Source organism: Rutilus rutilus, assembly GCF_951802725.1.
Source record: "Rutilus rutilus genome assembly, chromosome: 21".
Classification (NCBI taxonomy): Eukaryota; Metazoa; Chordata; class Actinopteri; order Cypriniformes; family Leuciscidae; genus Rutilus; species Rutilus rutilus.
Window position 1 is genome coordinate 9,967,623 of NC_140226.1, and position 22,007 is coordinate 9,989,629.

General features: G+C 38.1%; 2 protein-coding genes across 5 annotated transcripts in view; both read right to left on the bottom strand.

The window, feature by feature from the left end:
* Positions 1–6,965, bottom strand: part of sash1b (SAM and SH3 domain containing 1b) — a 116,075-nt gene extending 109,110 nt beyond the window's left edge. Inside the window, exons 1-2 of the mRNA XM_084394239.1 lie at positions 6,462–6,965; positions 5,765–6,345 (exon numbers count right to left, since the gene is read on the bottom strand). Of these exons, the coding sequence (XP_084250365.1) occupies positions 5,765–6,265 (501 nt within the window). The 5' untranslated portion in view covers positions 6,266–6,345; positions 6,462–6,965. The remainder of the gene's footprint in view (positions 1–5,764; positions 6,346–6,461) is intronic.
* Positions 6,966–8,881: 1,916 nt separating this feature from the next.
* The window catches only part of stxbp5b (syntaxin binding protein 5b (tomosyn)), a 43,073-nt gene continuing 29,947 nt past the window's right edge, over positions 8,882–22,007 (bottom strand). Inside the window, exons 20-28 of one of the 4 annotated variants that reach the window (XM_084392645.1) lie at positions 21,283–21,339; positions 21,152–21,199; positions 20,174–20,218; positions 17,756–17,995; positions 16,284–16,641; positions 16,040–16,205; positions 15,194–15,305; positions 13,289–13,509; positions 8,882–11,014 (exon numbers count right to left, since the gene is read on the bottom strand). In XM_084392645.1, coding sequence (XP_084248771.1) covers positions 10,973–11,014; positions 13,289–13,509; positions 15,194–15,305; positions 16,040–16,205; positions 16,284–16,641; positions 17,756–17,995; positions 20,174–20,218; positions 21,152–21,199; positions 21,283–21,339 — 1,289 coding nt within the window. In that variant the 3' untranslated portion in view covers positions 8,882–10,972. The remainder of the gene's footprint in view (positions 11,015–13,288; positions 13,510–15,193; positions 15,306–16,039; positions 16,206–16,283; positions 16,642–17,755; positions 17,996–20,173; positions 20,219–21,151; positions 21,200–21,282; positions 21,340–22,007) is intronic. The other 3 variants (XM_084392646.1, XM_084392647.1, XM_084392648.1) reach the window with 3 other exon arrangements.

Below are 22,007 nucleotides of genomic sequence, written 5' to 3' on the forward strand. Positions count from 1 at the left end.
TCATAATGCAGGTCAGACAGAATAAAAGCGACAATCAACTTCATACGTGATCTAGGCTACTTCGCCAGACACAAATGTTGAGGTATAGTTAAATGGGGGGGGGGGGGTTTCCCCAAAATGCTGTTTCAACAATTGCTGTTGAATTGCTGTATGCATTTTCAACAAAATGCTGTTTCATGCATACTGAGTTTTTTACACTGTTAAAGAGTTGGATTCCCATGCTAAACATGGACAAAGTTTCAAAAATTAAGTTGTACGTTTGATGGAGTATTTCTGTGCCAAAAATACTCCTTCCGGTTTGTCACAAGTTTCGTAAAGTTTTTTCCGAGTATGGGCGTGTGTGACGTCAGATGGGGCGGAATTTCCTTAATACGGCTCCTAAGGGCACTTCTCCCGGAAGGGCGCGTGCGCACCCGTAGACCAGAGCGAGAGAGCGAAAGCAGTACGCCCATCAAAGCGCTGTGCTCGGCTTTAGGGAAGTCATCGGCTGCGCTGCCCAGTTCGACGCCGGATTTGCAGATCTTCTAATGCTTAAGGATGGAGCGGTCCCAACGATAAAGGTTCACGGTCGTGCGTTGGAACCGCAGGTGGTGAGTAAAACTGCTTCAAATGTCTGTGTTGTATCGCGTAAGCACAGCAAGTACTGTAAACAACATGATCACGTATAGTTAATGTTGTCGTGATTCTTTTGCTCCGCCCACAAGGCACGCCTCCAGCCGCTCGGTTTTTTCCGGAAAGACTCGGTACAGCCTATCTTTCTTTTATAAATATAATAACACTAAAGACTTTTTGGAGATATGAAGGATGCAATACTACTCTATAGGTACTCAAGATTAACATGAGATTGACTGAAACTGAGTGTTTCACCCCCCCCCTTTAATCTAAAAAGCGATTCTATTCACTTTAGCCCTGTTTACAACTGGTATTAAGGTGCGTTAATACCATACTATGCTTTAGGAAATTGCTCAGGTTGAACTCACAGCTAATCCTATTGTACTTCAATGCATAACTCATCCCTCACCTTTTATATTAATATCTCTTCAAACTCATCCCTCACCTTTTAAATTAATATCTCTTCAAATCGCCCAGGCTTGTTGACGTGCTGTTTTGCCTTCTGAGCTATATTGTTGAAACTATATTTTCTGACAAAGCCACTAATCTGGTTAAGCGGTGTTTTGGAGCTTTGTTGTTTGGGCTTTTCAGATCTCGTTTACGGATCAAGGTGGGCTGTCGGCACGCTGGGCTGTTGCTAAATCGTTTTTTGTACATCATATGCGAGTCGATTGGTCGTTCGGATCACAAGTGGTTGACGCTAAATACCGGTGTAAACAGGGTCTAAAACATTTCCCACTTTCGACCACTTCCAGAGGTAGTCGAAAACACATTCGACTGAATTTCTTTCGTGGTGTAGACGCTCATGTGGTCAAAACATGGTTGAACGGCCACAAAAGACGCCTAATCTCCGCCTACCGGCTTAATGCTTAAACATTATTCTCCGGATGTTTTTCTGTTGTCTCCTTTCACGTTGATATGTAAATTGCACGAGCTTGTTTAATCAATTAGCTCGAAAGATCTGAAAAAGCCCATAGATTTTCCCGCCTATAGACCGTCACCTTCGAAGAAATCAGGACAGAAAAGGTTGAAAGTGGACAAAAGAGACAGATTCAATTACCAGGTGTAAACGGGTGTGTTTCTCCCTCGTCTACTTGTGATCCGATCGACCAAAATACCAGGTGTAAACAGGGCCTTTGTCCCTCCATAGAATACCAAAGGAGAAATTTCCCTCACAGTTCACTCACACTCACCACATCTGTCAAATAAAAAAAATGGACCATAAAAATATCATAAAGGCGCTCATATGACTTGTGCACTACCCAAGTAGCTTTGTTTGAGGCACAGAAGAACATTTAAAGACCTTGTTAAATAAACATATCCGCCATAGTTTTCAAATATCATTCTTCATTCTAGGGCTAATGGCGTTTGCTGTCCTGGACGTCAAACCTGGAATGACTTCTAAAGACAATTTTTAACCATGGACACAAATAAGATTTCAGAGCTTTGGCGAAGAAGAAGATTGTCATATTGCGGTCACTATGAACTGTTGTTGTAAAAGGATCTGCAAGAATATTCTTCAAAAGAAAAAGAAAAAAAATCCATTTCCATTTGGAGTTTCCACAACTAGAGTAAGTAAATAATTTTGGGGTGAACTATTTGTTTAAGCCCTAAATGTGATGTTAACAAATTCTTCTCAGTCCACAGGTATGCTTTAGTAAAAGTCTGGAAAACCACAAATACATGTTTAAAACAAGCTTGCTCAAGCGCACTACATTGCTAGTTGCAGCATCTCATTTGCAAGACAATTTGAGAGGCAGCAGTTCACATACTGTGAAACCAAGGAAGCAAGTGAAAACATTTTAAAAGTGGGCCACTCTTTACAAATGCAAATGGCAGTAATGATAATGAGGACTTTGGCATCACATGAGACATTAAATGGCTCTCTAAGCTCAAAGCATGATGAAGCCATCTGTCACCAGAGACTCGTCGCAGATAAATGTGCTGATAAGACAGCAGAATGGAAACACGACTCGGACGAGAACAGAAGCGGTGGTGGAGTCCAGTGACAGAGGCATGACAACCAACCGCTCCAGAGCCGCACTGCTACAGGTTGATACGCCGCTGAATGGTGTACTGTTTAAATCCCAGTCTGCTAATGAAGACTGTTTAGCATATACTGATATGAGGAGGAAAAATGTGCATTGTAATAAAATGATTTTTTTTGAATTGTTACTTATAAAATGTGGGACTATGAAGCAAAAAACAATGATTTCACGAAAAAATCATGATTCGTCAATAAGTTTAGTTAAAAATTTTATTCCAAATTTATGAAAAAATAATAAAAAAAAAAAAATTTTTTGGAACAACTGAAATCACACGTGTGCAAAAAAAATCTAGGGGATCTTAACCAGCCAAAAAAAAGTCACTGTTTGGGTTTAAATAGGCAAATGCTTAAGGTTGTGTTCACACTTGTAGTCCGGTTCGCTTGGTCCGGACAAAAAAAACCCCAACATTTAGTCCTGGTCCGCTTAGGGTTCAGATTGGCATTTTTATCACCGTACCAAAAGATACCAAAACTAAAGGCATAGGGATACATTCAAAACCTGATTGGTCGGCTTTTATGACGTATTGCCTATTTTGCGACGGAACTTACCGAACATTCAAAACAATGCTGTGTTCTGGGCTAAACGCGCTCGTGTTATGTGCGTAGCCGACACATGATGGTATTTTGACCAGCTGAGAGCTCTTGGAGAGCTTATAAAATGTGTCAAAACAGCGGCAGGAATCCCTCCATCACACACACAAACGAAGATCGGCTGTGAGGAGACGTGGTTCTGATGCCTGTACCGAACTGTGATGGGCAACATTGTGACTATGACGAGAAAAAAAACGGTATGCTTGACCATTCTGGCCTTTTTAGGGTCGCATCTTCCTGTTTTTGGTTCATTTACATGTCTTTGGTCCACGTTGAGTTCATATTTCATCAAACCGCACCATAGTTCATTTGGATGGATTGTTTGGTGCGCAACAGGGTTTGGTGGCAGCGTTCACACTTGTTCAAATGACCCGCACCAACAGAGCAATCGCACCAGAGTTCGTTTTAATCCAACCAAACATGCCTAAGAGTCTATGATTGGATCATTATTACAGTGATTATTATGTTTCTATCATGTTATATGTTTGGCAACAGTTCTTCTAACCCTAATTGATGGAGTGTGTAGCTTTTCATTTCTTAAACAACCGTGTAGGAAGACACATCATGGCCATATTCCAGGAGGACAATGTCAAGATTCATCAGGCTCAAACTGTGAAAGAATGGTTGGGAGGGAGCATGAAGAATCATTTTCACTCACGAATCGGCACCTCTGAATCCAGACCTTAAATTCATTGAAAGTCTTTGGGATGTGCTGGAGGAGACTTTACCTGTAATCTGGATCTGTATAACAGGTGTTTATTGCATTTGAACTTGTTTTGAGGATGGCACATTTGGAATTGCTCGAGGAGCTTGCTTTTTGCTCTATCTTTTTAGGCGAGAACACATCTTTAGAAAGCTCCTTGTTTGCTGAGAGTGACGAAGGAAATGGGTGTGCAATAAAGGCCTAATATGGACATGGTTTGGGTCTGTTTTATGCAAATTACTGACCTCAGGCACGCAGTCGCTCATTTAGAAAACTCCATCATTAATGTTCGAACAACGTTCAGAACAAATTCATTATCGTGAGAAGTTATCGTGAGAAGTTCTCCTATGTGTATAAATACGAAAAATTCACAAAATCTTTTGTGAACGAGACCCATTTTATCAATTCTCGTTTTCTCGGTAAAAACATCAAAATTGTATACAATAAAAAGTCTAGCCTGCGAAGAACATATCTTGAATTGTCATTTTTATTGTTTTAAACATGGATATCACTAAATTGTTAGAATTATGTAAAAACATGTAAATTATGTAATACTTTTTTTATTAGAAATACATTTTATGAAAACAAATGTTAATATGCTATTTTCCTTTTACAGTATAGGCTACATCTAGTTAAGGATGTCTATTTTTACTTTATTTGGAAAACAAGCCAAATAAACTGTGAATGTTTGAAATGATCAAACATTATAAGCACTTGTTTGCGCTTTATACAGTTTAATCCACATTGCACAATAAAAATCATTTGAATGAAACATCACTTCTATAAATCCAAATCTGAATCAGCCAAGTGCAATTACTTGAGGAAATGTTTCTAAACCCTTAAACGTGCATTGCATTAGCCTGCCTATTATTTAAAAGTTCTTAGCCATCAGATGATGTTAACTGTACAGTAAATAACTCTTTTAATAGCATTCGGTGTAGATAATGGATTACAGTCCTTGCTCTCTGGGTTATCGATCAGAGCGGAGACTCGCCTGCTCTCAAAGCCCTGGAGTGCACTAATGAATAACGACTTCAATTAAGGTTGTCTAATAATCCAACGTCTCCGGCTGGATAAAATCATCCGTGTCGGGAAGCATCAAGCATGCCACAACATGGAACTACAATACTACAATTGACCAACAAGACGTTAGAAATAAGATTATGATTACTCAGCAGTTTGATTAACAACATTTCCCAAGCATCTCTACATGACACACACTTATGTATCATATTACATACTGCTCTTTTCTTTGGATTGAGATAAACCTATACATGCAATTTATCCACCCAAGACAATGTGATACCTAGTAACTATACCATGTTCACTGTGCTACCTCTCCAAGCAACACTATTTTGACTTTTTGAGATTTTAAGCATGGGTCAAAAAGCATAATTGGGCATTCAGCCCTATAGAGTCGGCCAAATGTTTTAAGCGAATCTGGAGTAAATATTATAAGGTAATTCAGCATTTCAGTACAGAAATTGTGTGTACATCCTATTTGCTATCATTAAATTTGCTTGATGCTTGTCAACCATTGAAAGAAAATATAATATATAATATAAAATATAATAATAGATGACATTTACAAGGCCTTTTGCAGACACAACTTCCCTTGGATGTGTATTACCCCAAAAACTATACTAAACACACACACACACACACACACAAGGTGGGTAAATTTCAAGCCAACGGGTAACCTTTCAAGGAAGGAATAAAATGTCAGCATCTCTGCTGCAAAACAAAGAGATTGTGCAAACATTTTCAGGTGATGTGACAGGGACAATAATGACGTAAAGGTTAGCACTCACTTTGTAAGAGTAGGGCATTTTGCTCAGGTCTATTCCATCCTTCACCAGCTTATCCCTTATCATTATCTTCAGCTTGAGTTTAGGATACACCACCGGCTCCTTGTGGTTCTCTAGTGCTTTGGTTTCATTGGAGAGTCCAATCCTGGGACTGTCCCAGGTAGAATTGACCCATGACTTGGTGCATTTCTGTTTGCACTCACTATTTTGAGGCGTGTTCGGGTATGTGCCATGTGGAATGGGTTCAAGAGTGAAATACAGTCCTGGTGCCACCTTCTTGTCCTCATCTCGGAGTCTCTCCACGGCCCGGAGGACCTTTTCCCGGTGGTGTGGTGTGATGACACCGATGGCATCCAGGTCAGGGTCTCCTATCTGTTTGCACACCTCCAGGTCATCATACCCATTATCAATAAAGGACTCCACATACTGACACAGCTGGAGGGTTTTCAGCCACTCATAGACGATAGTGGGTCCGTTGTTCATCATTCCCAAATCACTGGACATTCCCAAAGTCCATGTGATACATTCTTCACATCTTCAGTGCTGTATGTCAATCCATCATTAGTAAACAAGACTTTCCAGTGCTGAATTCACGATCAAAAGGCAGAAAAAAAAACGATTACATTCCCCCAAACAGATGAAGAAAGACTAAATCTCATATGCATCAATGTAAACAAAGTTTAAAGTGCATCAAATTTACCTCAATGCCTTGATAACTTGCCCTGTCATATCGGACATGAAATGAATGCAAGGTTTGGCATACGAAAATGGTTAAAATCCCGTCGTAAAAGTGTATATTTCATAACATATCCGATCTTCTTGGAGTCTCGCAGCTTGTAAGTTGGAGATGGACGCTTGTTTCCTATCAGCAGATTCACTTTGGACCTCAGAGCATCAGATCATCACTGTCTGAAACGCCGTTCGTATCCAGTGTCAGTGAGAGTCGCTTTCTTCCGCGCGTCGGTTTATTTTCCATTGATCGGATCCTTAAATAAACATAGATAAAGGAAAACAAAGGAGATGCAGCTGCCGCTGAGCACCGTTCCAGGCAGACTGAGAGAGTTTAAGTAATTCAACGGAGCGCTAGACGCCAAATTGAAGTTTCCCTCCCCTTGATGCGCCTTTCGTAGTTGCTCTGGTTGATTTTGAATCCCCCTGCAGGCCGTATGAGGAACTGCAGCGCTAATTAGACCGTCAGTCCAACGGAGGTCAAAGTGCTCTACATTACTTATTGTTTAATGGCTGACCAAAAAAAAAAAAAAAAAAACAGTTTTTATGACCAGAGCATTATCAGTTGCCCAAATGGCCTAATCGCCCAATAAAGACCACACAGGCAGATTTTGAGTTTTATCTGACATTTTATACACACATTTTATTGTTTAAATAGGCCTAGGCTATTAGTATTGTTTTTACTGAGGCAAGTAAAAAATAAGAGTCATGGTAGCAATTTGAGTTGGAACAAAAGGAGTTTGTTCATTTTTATGTTAAATCAATGATTAATTGCTATAAAATATCAGCTTTAGTGCATTTTCTAACACTTGAAATAATGGGTAAGGCAACATTGAAACTGACTTTGGTTAAGGCTGTCAATAATGTCATTATTCACATCTAACATAAAGGTTTTTTTTTTTTTTATGTGTGTGTGTACAAATATCTGTATATATATATGTGTGTGTGTGTACGTGTATCTATAAATATGTATATATATATATGTGTGTGTGTATTATATAAACAATCTTTTGTGTTAGATGCAAATAATCACAATTAATATATATATATATAAGATTCTAGTTTCTATTCAGATTATACATTTATTCCTTTTTTTTTTTTAAGGGGTAAAATATGTGTAATCAACTAGAGTTGTAAAAATGTGACATCTAGTGGCCAGATTATGTAAAATGAAGTGTGGAATCAAAACGGCTGGAAATAAATATTTCTGTTACATTTATTTTCCATTGCACAGTTATGTCTATAAACATGTTTCCTAAATTGTTGGGTGGCAGCAGATTAAGACAAACATTCATGTGAAAGTCTGATTAATAAAACTGTACAAGAAGTCGGCAATGATGAACCTCACGGAGAATCAAACCCGAGAACTCCTAGAACCGAGCCTTTTCAAGGACAGTGCTTCAGGAGTTCAGCTAGGCATGTTCATGGGAACTCAAAGAACAATGCTGTGAGTATTCTCGCCTTCATAATAACCAATAAAAGAGAGGAAATATATCTCACTAGCAGGACTAAAGAAAAAAAGCCCAAATATAATGTATATGGATGTTTCAAGTCTGTAAACACGATATCATGCTGCCTTTTGTGCAAGAGAAATCAGAGGACAGACAGTACAGAGATGGCCAATGATTTCAGATTCTTCAGGTCGTCTTTCCTTCCTTAAGCAGATGGCTCACCATAAAAGGTTTCATGTTTGACTCAGTGAGAATATATACATAACCAGTTTATTTAGTATCTTAAAATGTGCCCTTTCATTCCAAATAATAGAAAAAAAGTATTAATTTGTAAATATCTGAAATTATATCATTAAACTGGCAATGAGGACAAATCTGAGAGTGTGAGCCACCTCATTTACACTTAGCATCTGTCTTAGTTTGGTCCTTCTTGAAGAAAATAAAGAATACTAACTACAAAAATATGAATAATAAAATGACTCTGATGTCATTATAATATTAAACACATAGTGCAAGACCACACAACCGCTCATAGCAAAGAAAAATATATTAAGCAAGCTGGATTAGATTTTCAGTTGGTCAACAGTGAAAATGGCTATTTTGGTAGATATTTACACAAACACCATGGCAACACAAGGAGTGGTTTGCCGTATATATGCGTGTGTGTGTGTGTGTGTCATGACACTTATGTTTTAAATTATAAGGAACATGAGAAAAACTTCCACAGCAAAGCAACTCTTTTTGGTCTATTCAGATCACTTTGCGTTGCCAGCACTCTCAAGTTTGTCTTCAGAAGTATTCATATTTACAACATTTGGCAGCAATGTGACAAACAAAACAAAACAGAAGGAAAATACCAAGCGTCTGCAGATTTGACGGACGCCCCGTATTCAACACAAATAGCAGCAATTTCTTGCACCTCATAAATAAGAAAACACACTTAAAGAAAACATATGCTTTCAAATATATTGTATCTTTAGTTTATATATAAACGTGAGCATACACATACTCTTGCACACATGTATGTTCACGAACACACACGTATACGCACACGAGTCGAGGTTAGCATATATTCATGGGTCGCAAAGCAAAGGCAGAAGGTAACCCCCTCTCGACGACACGTGTCCGAGGGGTGCTGCTGATCGAGAGTATGAGTTGCATTGAACATTTAGTGGTCACTTCCACTGCAGCAACCAACACAGAGATAGATATATTCACCTCTCTGTGAGGATGACAAACTCATGCATTAGTCCATCCAAAAAGGCTTCTTAGAAAATACACGGAGAAAATCCATTCGTCTCGTGTACTTCGGATGAGGAGGTCACCCGGTGCTGTACTGAGTCCCCCATGAGCCGCGAGATTCCTTGCATCGTGGGAAATGGGGAAGAGGAACCTGTTTTGCATATGAAGATTCAGTGCTCTCGTCCGTAGGAGGGTTTCTGACATGTCAATCATCACAAGGCACATAATTCGAGATCATGCCTCACACTTCCCAACTCTCGCTCGCGTTCCCTCCTTCAGAACAAAAATAATTGATGCTCTTCGGATCTCTGTCTGTATATAACCAGCAGACATTCAGCAGTTATTCACACAGGTGTAAACGGTTGAGAGCATGTCGGGGTCGCATTTCACCTCCAAAAATCGGAAAAATACGAAATGAGACTTTGTTTACAGAAAACGAAGCCTTTTTTATGACAATTAGCCAGATTTGTATTCTGTAGAGCAAAAAAAAGTCAATTTTGTATTTATTTAAATGAAATATGTATGCATCACGGTAGTATTTGTACTGTTAAATTTGTTTCTGGCTTTAAAACACAATGCAAAAAAACGTTTATTTATGCTAAATATATTTTGTCTTTTTTAATTCTGGGGTGAAATATGAGCCAGACATGTTTCTGTGAGATTCACCTATGCGTTCTTTACATCTTTATACATTTAAAATGAACATCGTTCTCCAGTGTCATCGCAGCGTATAGTGTACATCAAAGTCAAGAGCTCTTCCCTAAAAGCTCTTTTGAGACCTGATCAGTGTAAACCGATACGTCCTTTAGACGAAAGAACCAACAATATGATGCATGATCAGATCAGCTTCACTGCCCGGGCCTGTCTGCAATTTCATATGGCAAAATAATCACATGATATGTGGTAAATACAGCAACTTCCAGCCCTTTAGAGGTGAAATTAAATGGTACTTCATCACACCTTATGTAAGACAATCCGGCCTTTTCCATAGCTAACGTGACTACTGAGTGAATCTCATGAAATTAAGGTTGCGTTTCACCCTAAAATCAAAATGAACACGAAATGTTTTGCTTAAAGAACACACCTGCCTCCTAAATATAGCATTTCCTTTATGCAAAATATTGATGTTGGGGTGAAATATTTTCATGAGATTCGCTCTAATTCGTAAAAACAAGAAAAAGCACTACTTTCCTAAATGAAATCACTAGACATGCAATCTTTTCTTGCTCTAGTGACAGATTATCAGAAGCATTAAGCTTGGCAATGCAGACATTAGACCTCCTTCTGTCATGTCCCTCTGACCCGTTTCATTCACACAATCCTTTTTTGTAGTTTCTTTGCAGATAGAATGGCAGTGAAAATGACAGCGTGGCGGATGAAGGTATGAGACAGGGGGGAGCACCAGTGACGGACCCCCTCTCCCAACTCCAAGACAAGATACACGGAGAGGAAAACTCAACTGCCACCGAGAAGAGAAGGAAATCCCGCCCTGATGCGTTTCGCCTGTCCCATTCCTTCCCCTCCTGTCTCCTCTTGTCTTTCCGCAGCTCCTCAGCTCGAGGCAATGCCGCGTGACGAGAGTGGCAGTCTCTGGACATCACAGAGAGAGAGAGAGAGAGAGAGAGAGAGAGAGAGCGAGAAAGAGAGAGAGAAAGAGAGAGAGAGAGAGAGAGAGAGAGAGAGAGAGAGAGAGAGAGAGAGAGAGATACAGGAAGAGAAGGAAGAAACGGAGGAGAGATGATGGATCTGCTGTCTTCACAGGAAGGTCCGCTGACTCCCTGCAGGGACCTCAGAGCTGGTACCATTTCTTGTCCTTGTATTTCAGCATTATCTGGTGAAGAAAGACAGATGGTTTACCCTCTGTGAAAATTATCCAACACAAATATCATTTGGCATCTCAAAACCTAGTGCCTACCTACTACTGCCAACCAACCTACTCAATATCAACACAACGAAAGCAAATATCAGTCCCAGCAGGAGCTTTTCAGATTTTTGTGGTCTAAAATGTCTGAATTTGCTGCTGCTTTCTCAAAAATTGTTGTGATATCTGCAGCATTTTTGTGTTTCTTGCTTTGCAGTGAAAACCCACCAATGATCATGATGTATTTAGTTTCAGTGACAGTTATAGGGGTGTAAATCGGACAGTTCATCACGCTACGATACGATATCGATTATCTCAGCCAGCGATACGATATTTGCCGATACCTCAAAAAATTCTGCGATTCGATTCGATTCAGGGCTATATCGGTCGATTAATCGATATTTAGATATTATGTTCACTCAACCAGTTAAGCTTTTATTAACTCACAAATGTAACCAAAATATATAACATGAACGTTTAATTAAACTCTTTGAAAATTGCACACCCTCTACCAATTGGGACATTTACAAAAGAAGAGGTCATTTGCAAGTACTCTCTTGTTCATTTTCATAAATCATATTTTATTTTATTTTATTGAGCATTCCAAGTAATATCAATCCAACTGCAGCTGGGTTGATTTGATTAATAATAATAATAATAATAATAACTTTAAAAAAAAACTGGTAAATTACAAAATTAAAGTTAATTTTAAAGTATGTTTTTATATATTAAAAGTTAGTTTTTTAGCAGAGCAGATACATTCACATTTCATGTTTCTGAGTTAAACAAAACCAAGTAATTGCTATAATAAAGTTAATTACTCAAATTGTGGTTCTGGTCTCACATGCATTAATTACATAAATAGTTAAAATTGAAGTATAAAAAATAAATTAAAAATAAAAACCTATAACAAAAATGTATTTGAAAGACAAATGCCTTCCAAAGACATAGCAATACATGGTTCAATGACTCACTGAGTGACAATTAAAATAATGTGTTTTTCAGGGGTTGATTGCAAAATATAAATGTTTTCTGTAAATCCAGTGGTCAAATGCTGTGTGGCCTCTCAATTTTCCATGTAATTATAGCCACCTGACTAGTGGCTGGTCTAATATAAGCAATAGGCTTTTTTTTATTTTTTAGAAAGGAACATTTAAAACATAAAAAAGAAGAATTAGGGAGAAACAATAAATTCAGAATGATTTACTGCCATTGTGTGAATGAAATGTAATCATGTAATCAATAAAAAAGTCACTTTTTTATTGATTACATGATTACATTTCATTCACACAATGGCAGTAAATCATTCATAATGTATTTATTGTAGTCAGAATTCTATGGACTTTGGCCACAATGTAATGTGTAACAGGCTGGACATTTTAAACCAATAAAGCCCAATACTAGCTAGGAAAGAACAACTATTCTATAAAAAAAAATCTATTAAAAAAAATCTACATTTTTATGTCCATATATTTATGTTAAAGTTTGAGGGACATAAACTAATTTAATTATTTTACACATTAAAAAATACTGTATTTTATGTCAAAGAGAAATGTATATAAAATGTAATTTAATAATAAATACTAATACTTACTAATTGCTCATTTATAAATATATACAGTACCTTTCAAAACTTTTATTTCAAAGTGAAGTTGAGAAAACATGACTGTGAACATGGGAATTTGCCTTTGAATTTGTAAAAATATTAAATCAATGATCCTTAAGTACTAGTCATTATATCTTTTTGTTATTAGGGGTACATCTATGCATAAATAAACCATGTGGCATAAAAGTTGATTAACATTTTATGTAAAATATTGCAGTACTGTTTAATGGGGATATAAAGTCCACCAAACTGCAGGAAGGACCCAGCTGTGTCTCTCTTGCAGCTTTTGGCAACAGGTTTAAATGGCAGCAGGCAAGTGTATGTCGTGAAGAATGATTGGGAGATATCATTCAATATTAAATATTACCCTATCTGTCGCTCAAATGAGCCTTGTGACAGAAATGTTCTTTCCTTTTAAAACACTTGTATAAAACCAGGTGTCCTGGTGCTTCGCATAGGTGCAAACCACAACGGAGTTCACTGCAATGCAGTGGCAGGACACTTTTTAGCCAAAAATTACTTTCCCCCCTTTCAGGTTAGCATTTTTTTGCAGAGCAATTGCGGAAACAAGAAAAAAAATGCAAGCTTGCTTAATTTTGCATGAAATTTGCATGTTGAATCGCAAGTGATCATCTCACATCATGTGCGTGTTTGGAGAAGGAGTCTGCGCTGGACATCATGGCTGCTGTCCTCTCCTCCAGCTCGCCTAGTTTCTGCCCTCTCTCATCCAGAGCTATCCTCGCCCGTGCCAACTCTCCCACCACACCTGAAGCCGCCCCCTTCATGCCCTCCATGCCACCTGGACCTGGGATGTGTTGCGCCAGGCTGCGTGAAGCCTTCCCAGCAGTCACCTCTCCAACTGTAGACCAGAACAAAACGAGAGATCTTCAAACTAGGCACATTTCTGACCGTATCAGTTTTAAAATATGAAAAGACACTCCTAAAATGAGTATTTGCCAAAGTAGGGTTTTTATAACAATAATGCTGAAATTGTTATCATAAATTGTTCTTTATTTGTCACATACATATGATGGAATGTTTTGGAATGTTTTTCTTAGTTCCTCATCCCAGAAACAGAACCAACAAGGAATTATGGACATACACGCATAATAAAAATATATAATATAGAAAAAATGTAATATAATAAAATATCAAGAAATGTGTGAATAAAATAGAACAATTAATATAGGATATAGTAGGGGAAAGAATAAAACAATTCTGCATTACATTAATGAGAATTTGGAGTGAAATCTGCTTAATTGCCATGAAAATAATGTCACAATTAAAATAAAATAAAAATCTTATTGTGCCTAAAAACATCATCCTAAAAAAGGTTTCATTTGATTTTGGGATGAAATATGGCTGAACATCTTTTTGTGAGATTCATTATATTGTACATATTGTAAGTCCTTTCACACAATAAATATGGCAAATTATCATAATATTACCAGATTGTCACTTTTCAGGTAAATACACAATTGAGCTGCTCACACAAGCAACAGTGTTCTGTCTTTTTACCATTAAGATACAATTCACACATCAGACCCGAAATTCTGGTAAATTGTTTGAATCAATAAAAATAACCTTTAAACGCTGCACAGTTTTTTTCATCCACAAAATGAGAAGCGCTTTAGATTCACAGTCCAATCTGAAATTTTCTGACTTCTGAATGACAGGCGTAAGGGGCTGATCGTACAGAACATGATTTTGTATTGTCTATGTTTGGAGCGACTGATGCACGTGTCCGAAAACATCCCTGATCCTCACAAACTTCTACAAGTAAGCTTCCTCGGCGAACATCCGTTATGAAACGGATTAATTTGATTAATTTTGACAACTACGCACATATATTGAACTGTTAATGCAGAAATACACTGTTATAGTTATCAGTGAGCCGAAAGCACACATACACGGTTTGTTTGCGGACTCGCACATGCCTAGTGCGACGTCATCTTTACCTTCATTACAATCGTCATCCATCAACACATTATTAGGCGACACTGGTTTTCATTATCCAACTGAGAGATGTAATTTGCGTATCCTAAATTCATGAAGCGGTTGGGTGTTTCGAACCGCAGTTCAGTCTGTATTTCTCACAGTGCAATGAGAAATGACTTGGGCTGAGGTGGTACATTTTTTATTTAATGTATTAATAATAAAAATAATGAATTATATTCATATATTTAAATACATTTTAAGTTATCTCACGGCCCCCCTGGAGGATCACTGAGCCCCCCGGGTTGAGAACCACTGTTTTAGATGTCTACATATTCAACAAGAAGCTGATTAGCTTAATCAGGTGTTTTAATTAGTGAGATATCTAAAACGTGTTTAAGTGTCCTGTACATTGAAATGTTTTAAAAGTTTGATTGAAAACGGACATGGATATTGAACAAAATGAACATTTGAATGAAAACAGTATAGATATCAGCCAAAATAATGATCAACAATCAGAATTTTTACTAAAGAGCGCTTCTTCTATTTAGTGATTTAAGAAACATTGATTAGCATATTGTACTTGTAAATGACAGATTAATACTTACACAGGTCCTCTCTGTCCAAGGACTGAGCGCCGCCTCCAAATAAGCCCTTGAAGAACCCTCTGTTCGGAGCCTCCGGTGTCTCCACTGGGGTAAACAGCTCTCCAAGCATCTCCTGCAAAAATGAGCACCTCAAAATAAACGGATATGAAGACTGATGTAATACACCCTATGTCTGAGTCTTCAAAGGAACTGCAAATAAAACCACTTTTAAGGTGCTTTGGTTCCTTGAAGTATTTTTCCCATTCATTTTCCACATTCTTCAATAGAGACAGGCCATGAACCGCTCCAAGATTAATCACATTTCAAACTTTGATTACAAGCAAAAAAAGCTTTTGAAAAATTAGAAACAAGACAGACAGACTGTGTGTATGAAGGAATTTGGCTATCCTTTTTAGAGCATATCAAATCTTTGCAGTCTCCATTAACTGATTGCTATCATTCTTGTCTTATTATTGTATTGTTGTGGGGTTTTGTTTGTTTGTTTGTTTGTTTATTTGATTGGCTGTTCAATTCAATAAATAAATCATTAACACAATGGTAAAACTACTGACCTATAGTCATTCATTATAAATACTATTATTATATGTCATTACAAAAAAACACAGAACAACCTATTTCATTCACAATGCTTCATGGTAACATCAACGTCTTTGGTAATCTGTGTGAAGATTATCATTTTTGAGCAAAATAACTGTGATCAGTTTAACCATTATCATGTAGCCATAGCCTGAATTAAAAGGTTTATATGCTGTCGCTAAAAATCACTTTCTATGTATACAATGAATGGGATTTTAATAGGGCATACAACATCCTGCACACATAAAACAATAATGTGCCCATTCTGACCTGCAGGTTATCACAGGTTTCCTGGCTATAGGTGATTCTTTGGATCTCAGTGGGCGATGTGAGGTACAGGGCCTGGCCTTGGTTTGAGAAACAGAAGGTTCTGGCTATCCTCATGTCCGTCAGAGGAAGGTAGTTCACATCCAGCAGTGGCCGCAGGCTGGGCAAACTGAAAACAGATGGTTTACAGGTTTAGAAGAAGGAAAAGAATATTCAGTGGCATTGAATGTAAGGTCCTTCACATTACCTGAGGGTCATGATGTGGCCATTGGCACAGAAACAGGCCAAGCCGACCCCGGAGGTCATCGTCACCACATCAGCTCTAAGCACGAAGGAGGCCTCAGTGATGTTGTGCTCGTAGACGCAGTTTTGGGAGGGCAGCGCCACCACCTTAGCCTGTTTCTCTGAGCAAACCACGATGTACTGACAGTCCTGGTTCTCCTGAGATGAAGGAGGAGAGGTGGGTCGGCGTCTCCGTGGCGGTTCTCTCTCTTCCTCAGGGCAGTTAGGCTCATACCAGGGCTCATAAACGTGGGGCAGAAGGGTCCCGCTGGCATCCAGTTGGGCCATGCGCAGAATGCCTCCTTTCAAGCGCACTACTGAACCTGTGATGGCAGAAAACGGCAAACAATCAATAGTGAAAACAACAAGATCAACAAGAAAATCAATAGTGATTTTCACGATGCGTAAAAGCAGATAGTAGTCATAAAAATGGAATTTACAGTAAAACGTGGAGTGTCACGGATTTTGGCAAAATTTGGATGAATAAATCAAAAATAGGACTGTAAACTTAATCAAATCACAATATGGACAAGTGTCTGTGAATATTAAAGCGCAAAATTACAGCTATTGAAATATTAAGTCTGTATGTGTTGCATGTCTTAGTGCATTAGTGCAGTTTCGTCTACTACACAAGTTTTCAACATTTCATTTGAGAAAACTATCGCAAGATACACACATAAACTTCTCTACAAACTGCCAAAATATAAATTTGGTTTAACCAATACTAAAAATAATAATTATACAGTTTATTAAAACATTGTTTTTAAGGAATATCTAAATTTTTCATCCAGGTTTTAATTTAAACGGTAAACCGCTGTTGTGCAGCAATTTGTTTGCCAACATTTTTATTTGTGTACATTTTATGTAAGTTTTATGAATTGATCTGAGTTACGACTGTTTTTGATTAAAAACAAAACATTTTTATTAAATCAAAAATACAGAATTAAAATAACCTAATAAACGCAGAATTTCAGGGGGAAAAATTCATATTCGCCCTATTATTAAAATTTAATAGACATCCTTTTGTAATGGAAGACAGAAAATTGAAGAAAAAAATAAGAACAGAAAACAGCATATGGGGAAAAAAATGGAATTTGTGAAAAAAAACTTCAACTAACTTTTTAATATCCGTTACTACTTCTTTTCTTTTTTTTTTACATTTATATTATATAGCGCTTTTCTAGGTACTCAAAGCGCTTTACATTGAAGGGGGGGGTCTCCTCAACTACCACCAATGTGCAGCATACACCTGGATGATGCGACGGCAGCCATACTGCACCAGAACGCCCACCACACACCAGCTTATTGGTGGAGAGGAGACAGAGTGATGAAGCCAATCAGTATGTATGGGGAAGATTGGGAGGCAATGATGGACAGGGGCCAATGGGCAAATTTGGCCAGGCCAGGTCTTACATTCAGATGTAAAGCAAATCTTACCACAGAAAGAGACGCCCACAGGCTGTTGCATCCTCTGCTCTGGCGTGGAGGGCACATTGAGGGTGATGGCCATCATGCCGCCCAATGAGGTGCCCACCCACAGGCTGGGCACTGCCAACGTCTCACTCTTCTTGGAAAGGGAGTCGCAAAAGTATAAGGAGGAAACGACCTCACGTGACTCTCTGTCAATGCTGGTCACACTGGAGCTGCGCGAGCGGCTGAACGAGTTGTCCCTGGCATCTGAGAACCATCAGGGACAAAAAGACAACAGAAGTGGACAATTAACATGACGCCATCAAGTAAAATCAAGTCTGAGCCACCTCAGGACACCTGAAACCCAAAGCGGTTCATACAGTATATTGATGATATTCTTATAAAATGTGTTTTATGTGCAGCATTAATATAAACTTTACATTTCAGTTATATGTAGTGAGGAATGAGTAAAACATACAGGTACTGGACACAAACCGTTGCAATGAAATCACACATTTCCACAAAACTAGCAGTCACCAGCTACAGAACATTGTTTTGTGGTTTCATTTGACTCTCAGACACTCTCAGACACACATATTTCTGGCAAACCTATAACAGTAATTTTAGTATAAATGCAAATTCTAAAAGCAATGAATCTCACCAAAACTGACAAGAACAGGTCTGGCTCATGTTTCACCCCAAAATTGAAAGAATATCGATTTCGAAATTATGAATAAAATAATGATTAATACAAATAATTATACATAACAGCAGAGTTTGTTGTACTGAATATATTCTAACTTCAATCGTGAAATCATAAGATTTTCTTCTTTTGAATTTGCGGTGAAACATGACTCTTGATGAAGCTTATTGGTCTGTGAGATTCACCTGTAAAATGTCTGCAGTTGGTTAGTAAATCACACAATAACAGCTTATAAAAGTCACTAGCTAAACAAAGACAGAGAAGTTAATATATCACGGGATATTGCTGGTCTGATCATTGTAGACTACCAGCTGAAAAATATAAAGTGTGCTACGATCACATCATTAGGAATCGAAGGATTACGCAGCAAATGTGAACAGTATTATGAGGTCAAAATCCATAATCTGCTTTGTTTCGGGATGATGAAAGAATTTTTCGTGCAACTTGTGTGTTGCACTAAGAATATTAAACCTTAATCTGTAATCAGTTTAAAATAAAACTGTGAAAAAAGGTGAGGAATTAAACATTAGTTGCATCATCATCCAAGACAACAGACAAACTGCACACGGTAAGCTCCAGTGAGTTAGTATGAACCAGTCCAAATCAGGTCAGGTCAGCCTGTAACAGGGCCACTCACTGAGGTCACATAGTGAGGTCTCACGGAAAGACGCCGTGTGTTTCCTCTTCATTTCCTTCACACAACTCTGTTGTTTCTTAACAGGGAGAGAGCAGTGACGGCGTACCCTCCTTTCTACACGCAGAACAGTAAGCGTAAAGTTTAACTCGCAAACTCATGTATAAATTGCACCTAAATACATATGTACCAACATTCATGCATGCAAGTCTACAATCTATATTATAGGTCTACAATACCTGGAGTACCTCTGAAATTACGTAGGATTTAAAGTTGTTTATTGCCTGCAAAAATTACTGTATTTATTACTGTAGTGACAGCTATTTTAGATTGATTCAAACTCGACAGGTTCATTTTCAGACCTATACTGTCTAAGCAGGCGGTTCTAGGCCAGAATAAGCTATAAACCAGGCCAGATTTCATGGAGATAGTCTATGCAGACTACTGACTATAATAATTTAGATAATATAGGTAGACACTAGGGGTTGCACAGACTAGTCGACTAGTTGACTTTAATGCTCTGCCATGACGGTTTAAGCTTGACGTCGACTAGTCGCTGATCTGCCTATAGAGGGCGCAACAGGATAAGAAATCTTTGAAGTCCACTTTTACGCTTCCAAAGGTTAAAATTACTAATAAATGTATACTCTGAGAGCGTGCCACAAGATATGTTTGATTATACCATCTGGATGCTCAAAATTAAACGGGTGAATGCACTTTTTAAACAGCTTATTGTACATGTAAGTTAATCGCTGTTCTAAATGGGCTGCTGCATTGTAACGCACACACATACAGACAGTAGCTCACACCTCACGCAATAGCCTTGTAGGCAGCGCTGTGTCAATATGCCATAGCTGTGCACAAGGCAACCCACATTCAAGTCTCAGCTTGAGGCTTATTTGTTCATTTATAAAGTCATCAGCGACAAGTCGAGTCACATACATTTCGACTTTAAAAAATCTGAAGTCGTTCAACCCCTAGTAAACAGTGATGCAGCTCAAGTGCTGTTTAAAATAACGCCCAGTTTACATAAGCGTGGAAGACAATGATCACCTGCAAAAGATGCACAGCTACTCCTAGAAACTAAAGTGAGAGAACAAATGCTTACCATCTTTCTGATCAGCAATCATGCTAATTTTCCGGGATATCTTAGCTGGAAAAAAGAAAACATTGTTCTGAACATAAAATCAAAGGCGTTCATATCTGGGAAATCATTGTTACTAAAACGTTAAATAAGGATGAATCAACAGGTTTAAGAGGACAGAAATAAGCAGGTTAAGATTAAGTTGGAGGATCATGATGTAGAATAAAGCTACAGAAGAGCCATGAGCACATCAGCAGCCTTAAAAAGAGACATTTGTTTATTTAGTGTGTTACACTCAGAAGCAAATTGATCATGCACAGAAAATTACATTGAGATTAGTGGCAATGAAACCAGCACCGATCCAGAGTCAGAACACCGTGATCTTCATTTCTCTCAGACATTGTGTGTGTGTGTGTGTGTGTGTGTGTGTGTGTGTGTGTGTGTAAAATCGCCCATGTGTAGATCTATGATTTCAGATGTTCAGTAGAAATCTGTGAGTAAACATACGATTCAAAATCAGAGATATGTTAAAAGTCTAACATCATTTCCATTGCCCGGTGTATTTTTACCCTTGAAACGCAGCAGAGCAGAGTAAAAGCCTGTAATGTTAAACAAGGTTAGGAAAAAGCATTCCTGCAGGAGATTCAATTTTGATATTACGAGAATAAAAACATTTAAAATCTTAAAAGAGTTTAAAGTCAACATGTGCAGCATTTACAATCCATTTCACGGGAAAAAAAAAAAATTCACGCAAATATTTTTCTCCTTAGAGTAACATAAGGATATGTACATTAAGAAAGTTAATGGTGGAAACTGGTCCACCATTTTTTGCCGCACTTAACCACCAAGCAACAGATGCACAAAGCTCAAGTTCATCTCTACTATGCACTTAAGCAAACCCATTTTAATTTGTTTGGTTAGTTCATTTGGTTAGTGTACAAGAGCCCATTAGCACAGAAACTGAGAGGCCCAGACTGCCGTAATATGAACATTATACAGTACCAAAGTCATTGGCAACAGTCTTGGATATCCGCTTGCTTTTGGACATCACTGGAAAATGTGTTGAAAAGAACCAAATCAAAGAAAATTAAGGCTTTTCTAAGACAGGAAATGGGTGTGTAAATGTACTGTACCCTTGTCAATGAACTTGTGTTTGCAGTCTTCATCAGAATTGCATGGTGAACCGGAGCCTATAGCAACAACACACTCTGCATAATAATGTGATACAGCCAATGGGGTCTTATGTAACTTTTGGCAACTATCTGCATATCAAAGTCGAATTCCTTGTAAATGAAATTTCCTTGGTCAGCACACCTGACTTGAATTCTGACGACGCTTGCAGAATTGTTTAAATTTTTCGCTGTGCTAAAGACTTTTCAACTATAATGGAGCTTCACATTCAATGCTCTGGCATTGCAGTGTTTGTCAATATGTCTGTCTTTAGGTTGCAGTGTGTAATTTCTGCCTCACCAAAAGGAACTTCCAGAGGATAAGCATGAGCTTGGCGGGACTACCAGCTGGTCCAAGCCATGCTGGCAGGGGACTTTTTGGGAAATTACATATTTCACTTTAAAAGGCACAGTCCACACAAACATTTTGTCTTTCATAAACTCACCCTCATGTTGACCTAATCCTATAGATGCAAGCTGCACTTTTCAAATTCAGTGAAAGTAAATCTTACGTCATAAGAAAATGAATAATGACTTATGGTCTAATATTGTATAGTGTCAAAAGACTTGAAATATAGACAAATTTTTGTCTTTTTTCATTTTTGGAGCTTGATTTGTTAGTTTGTTGTTGTATGTCATGCCAGCTTCCTTGGCCATTTTCTTGGTGAGAAACATGTATAGAAGATCTA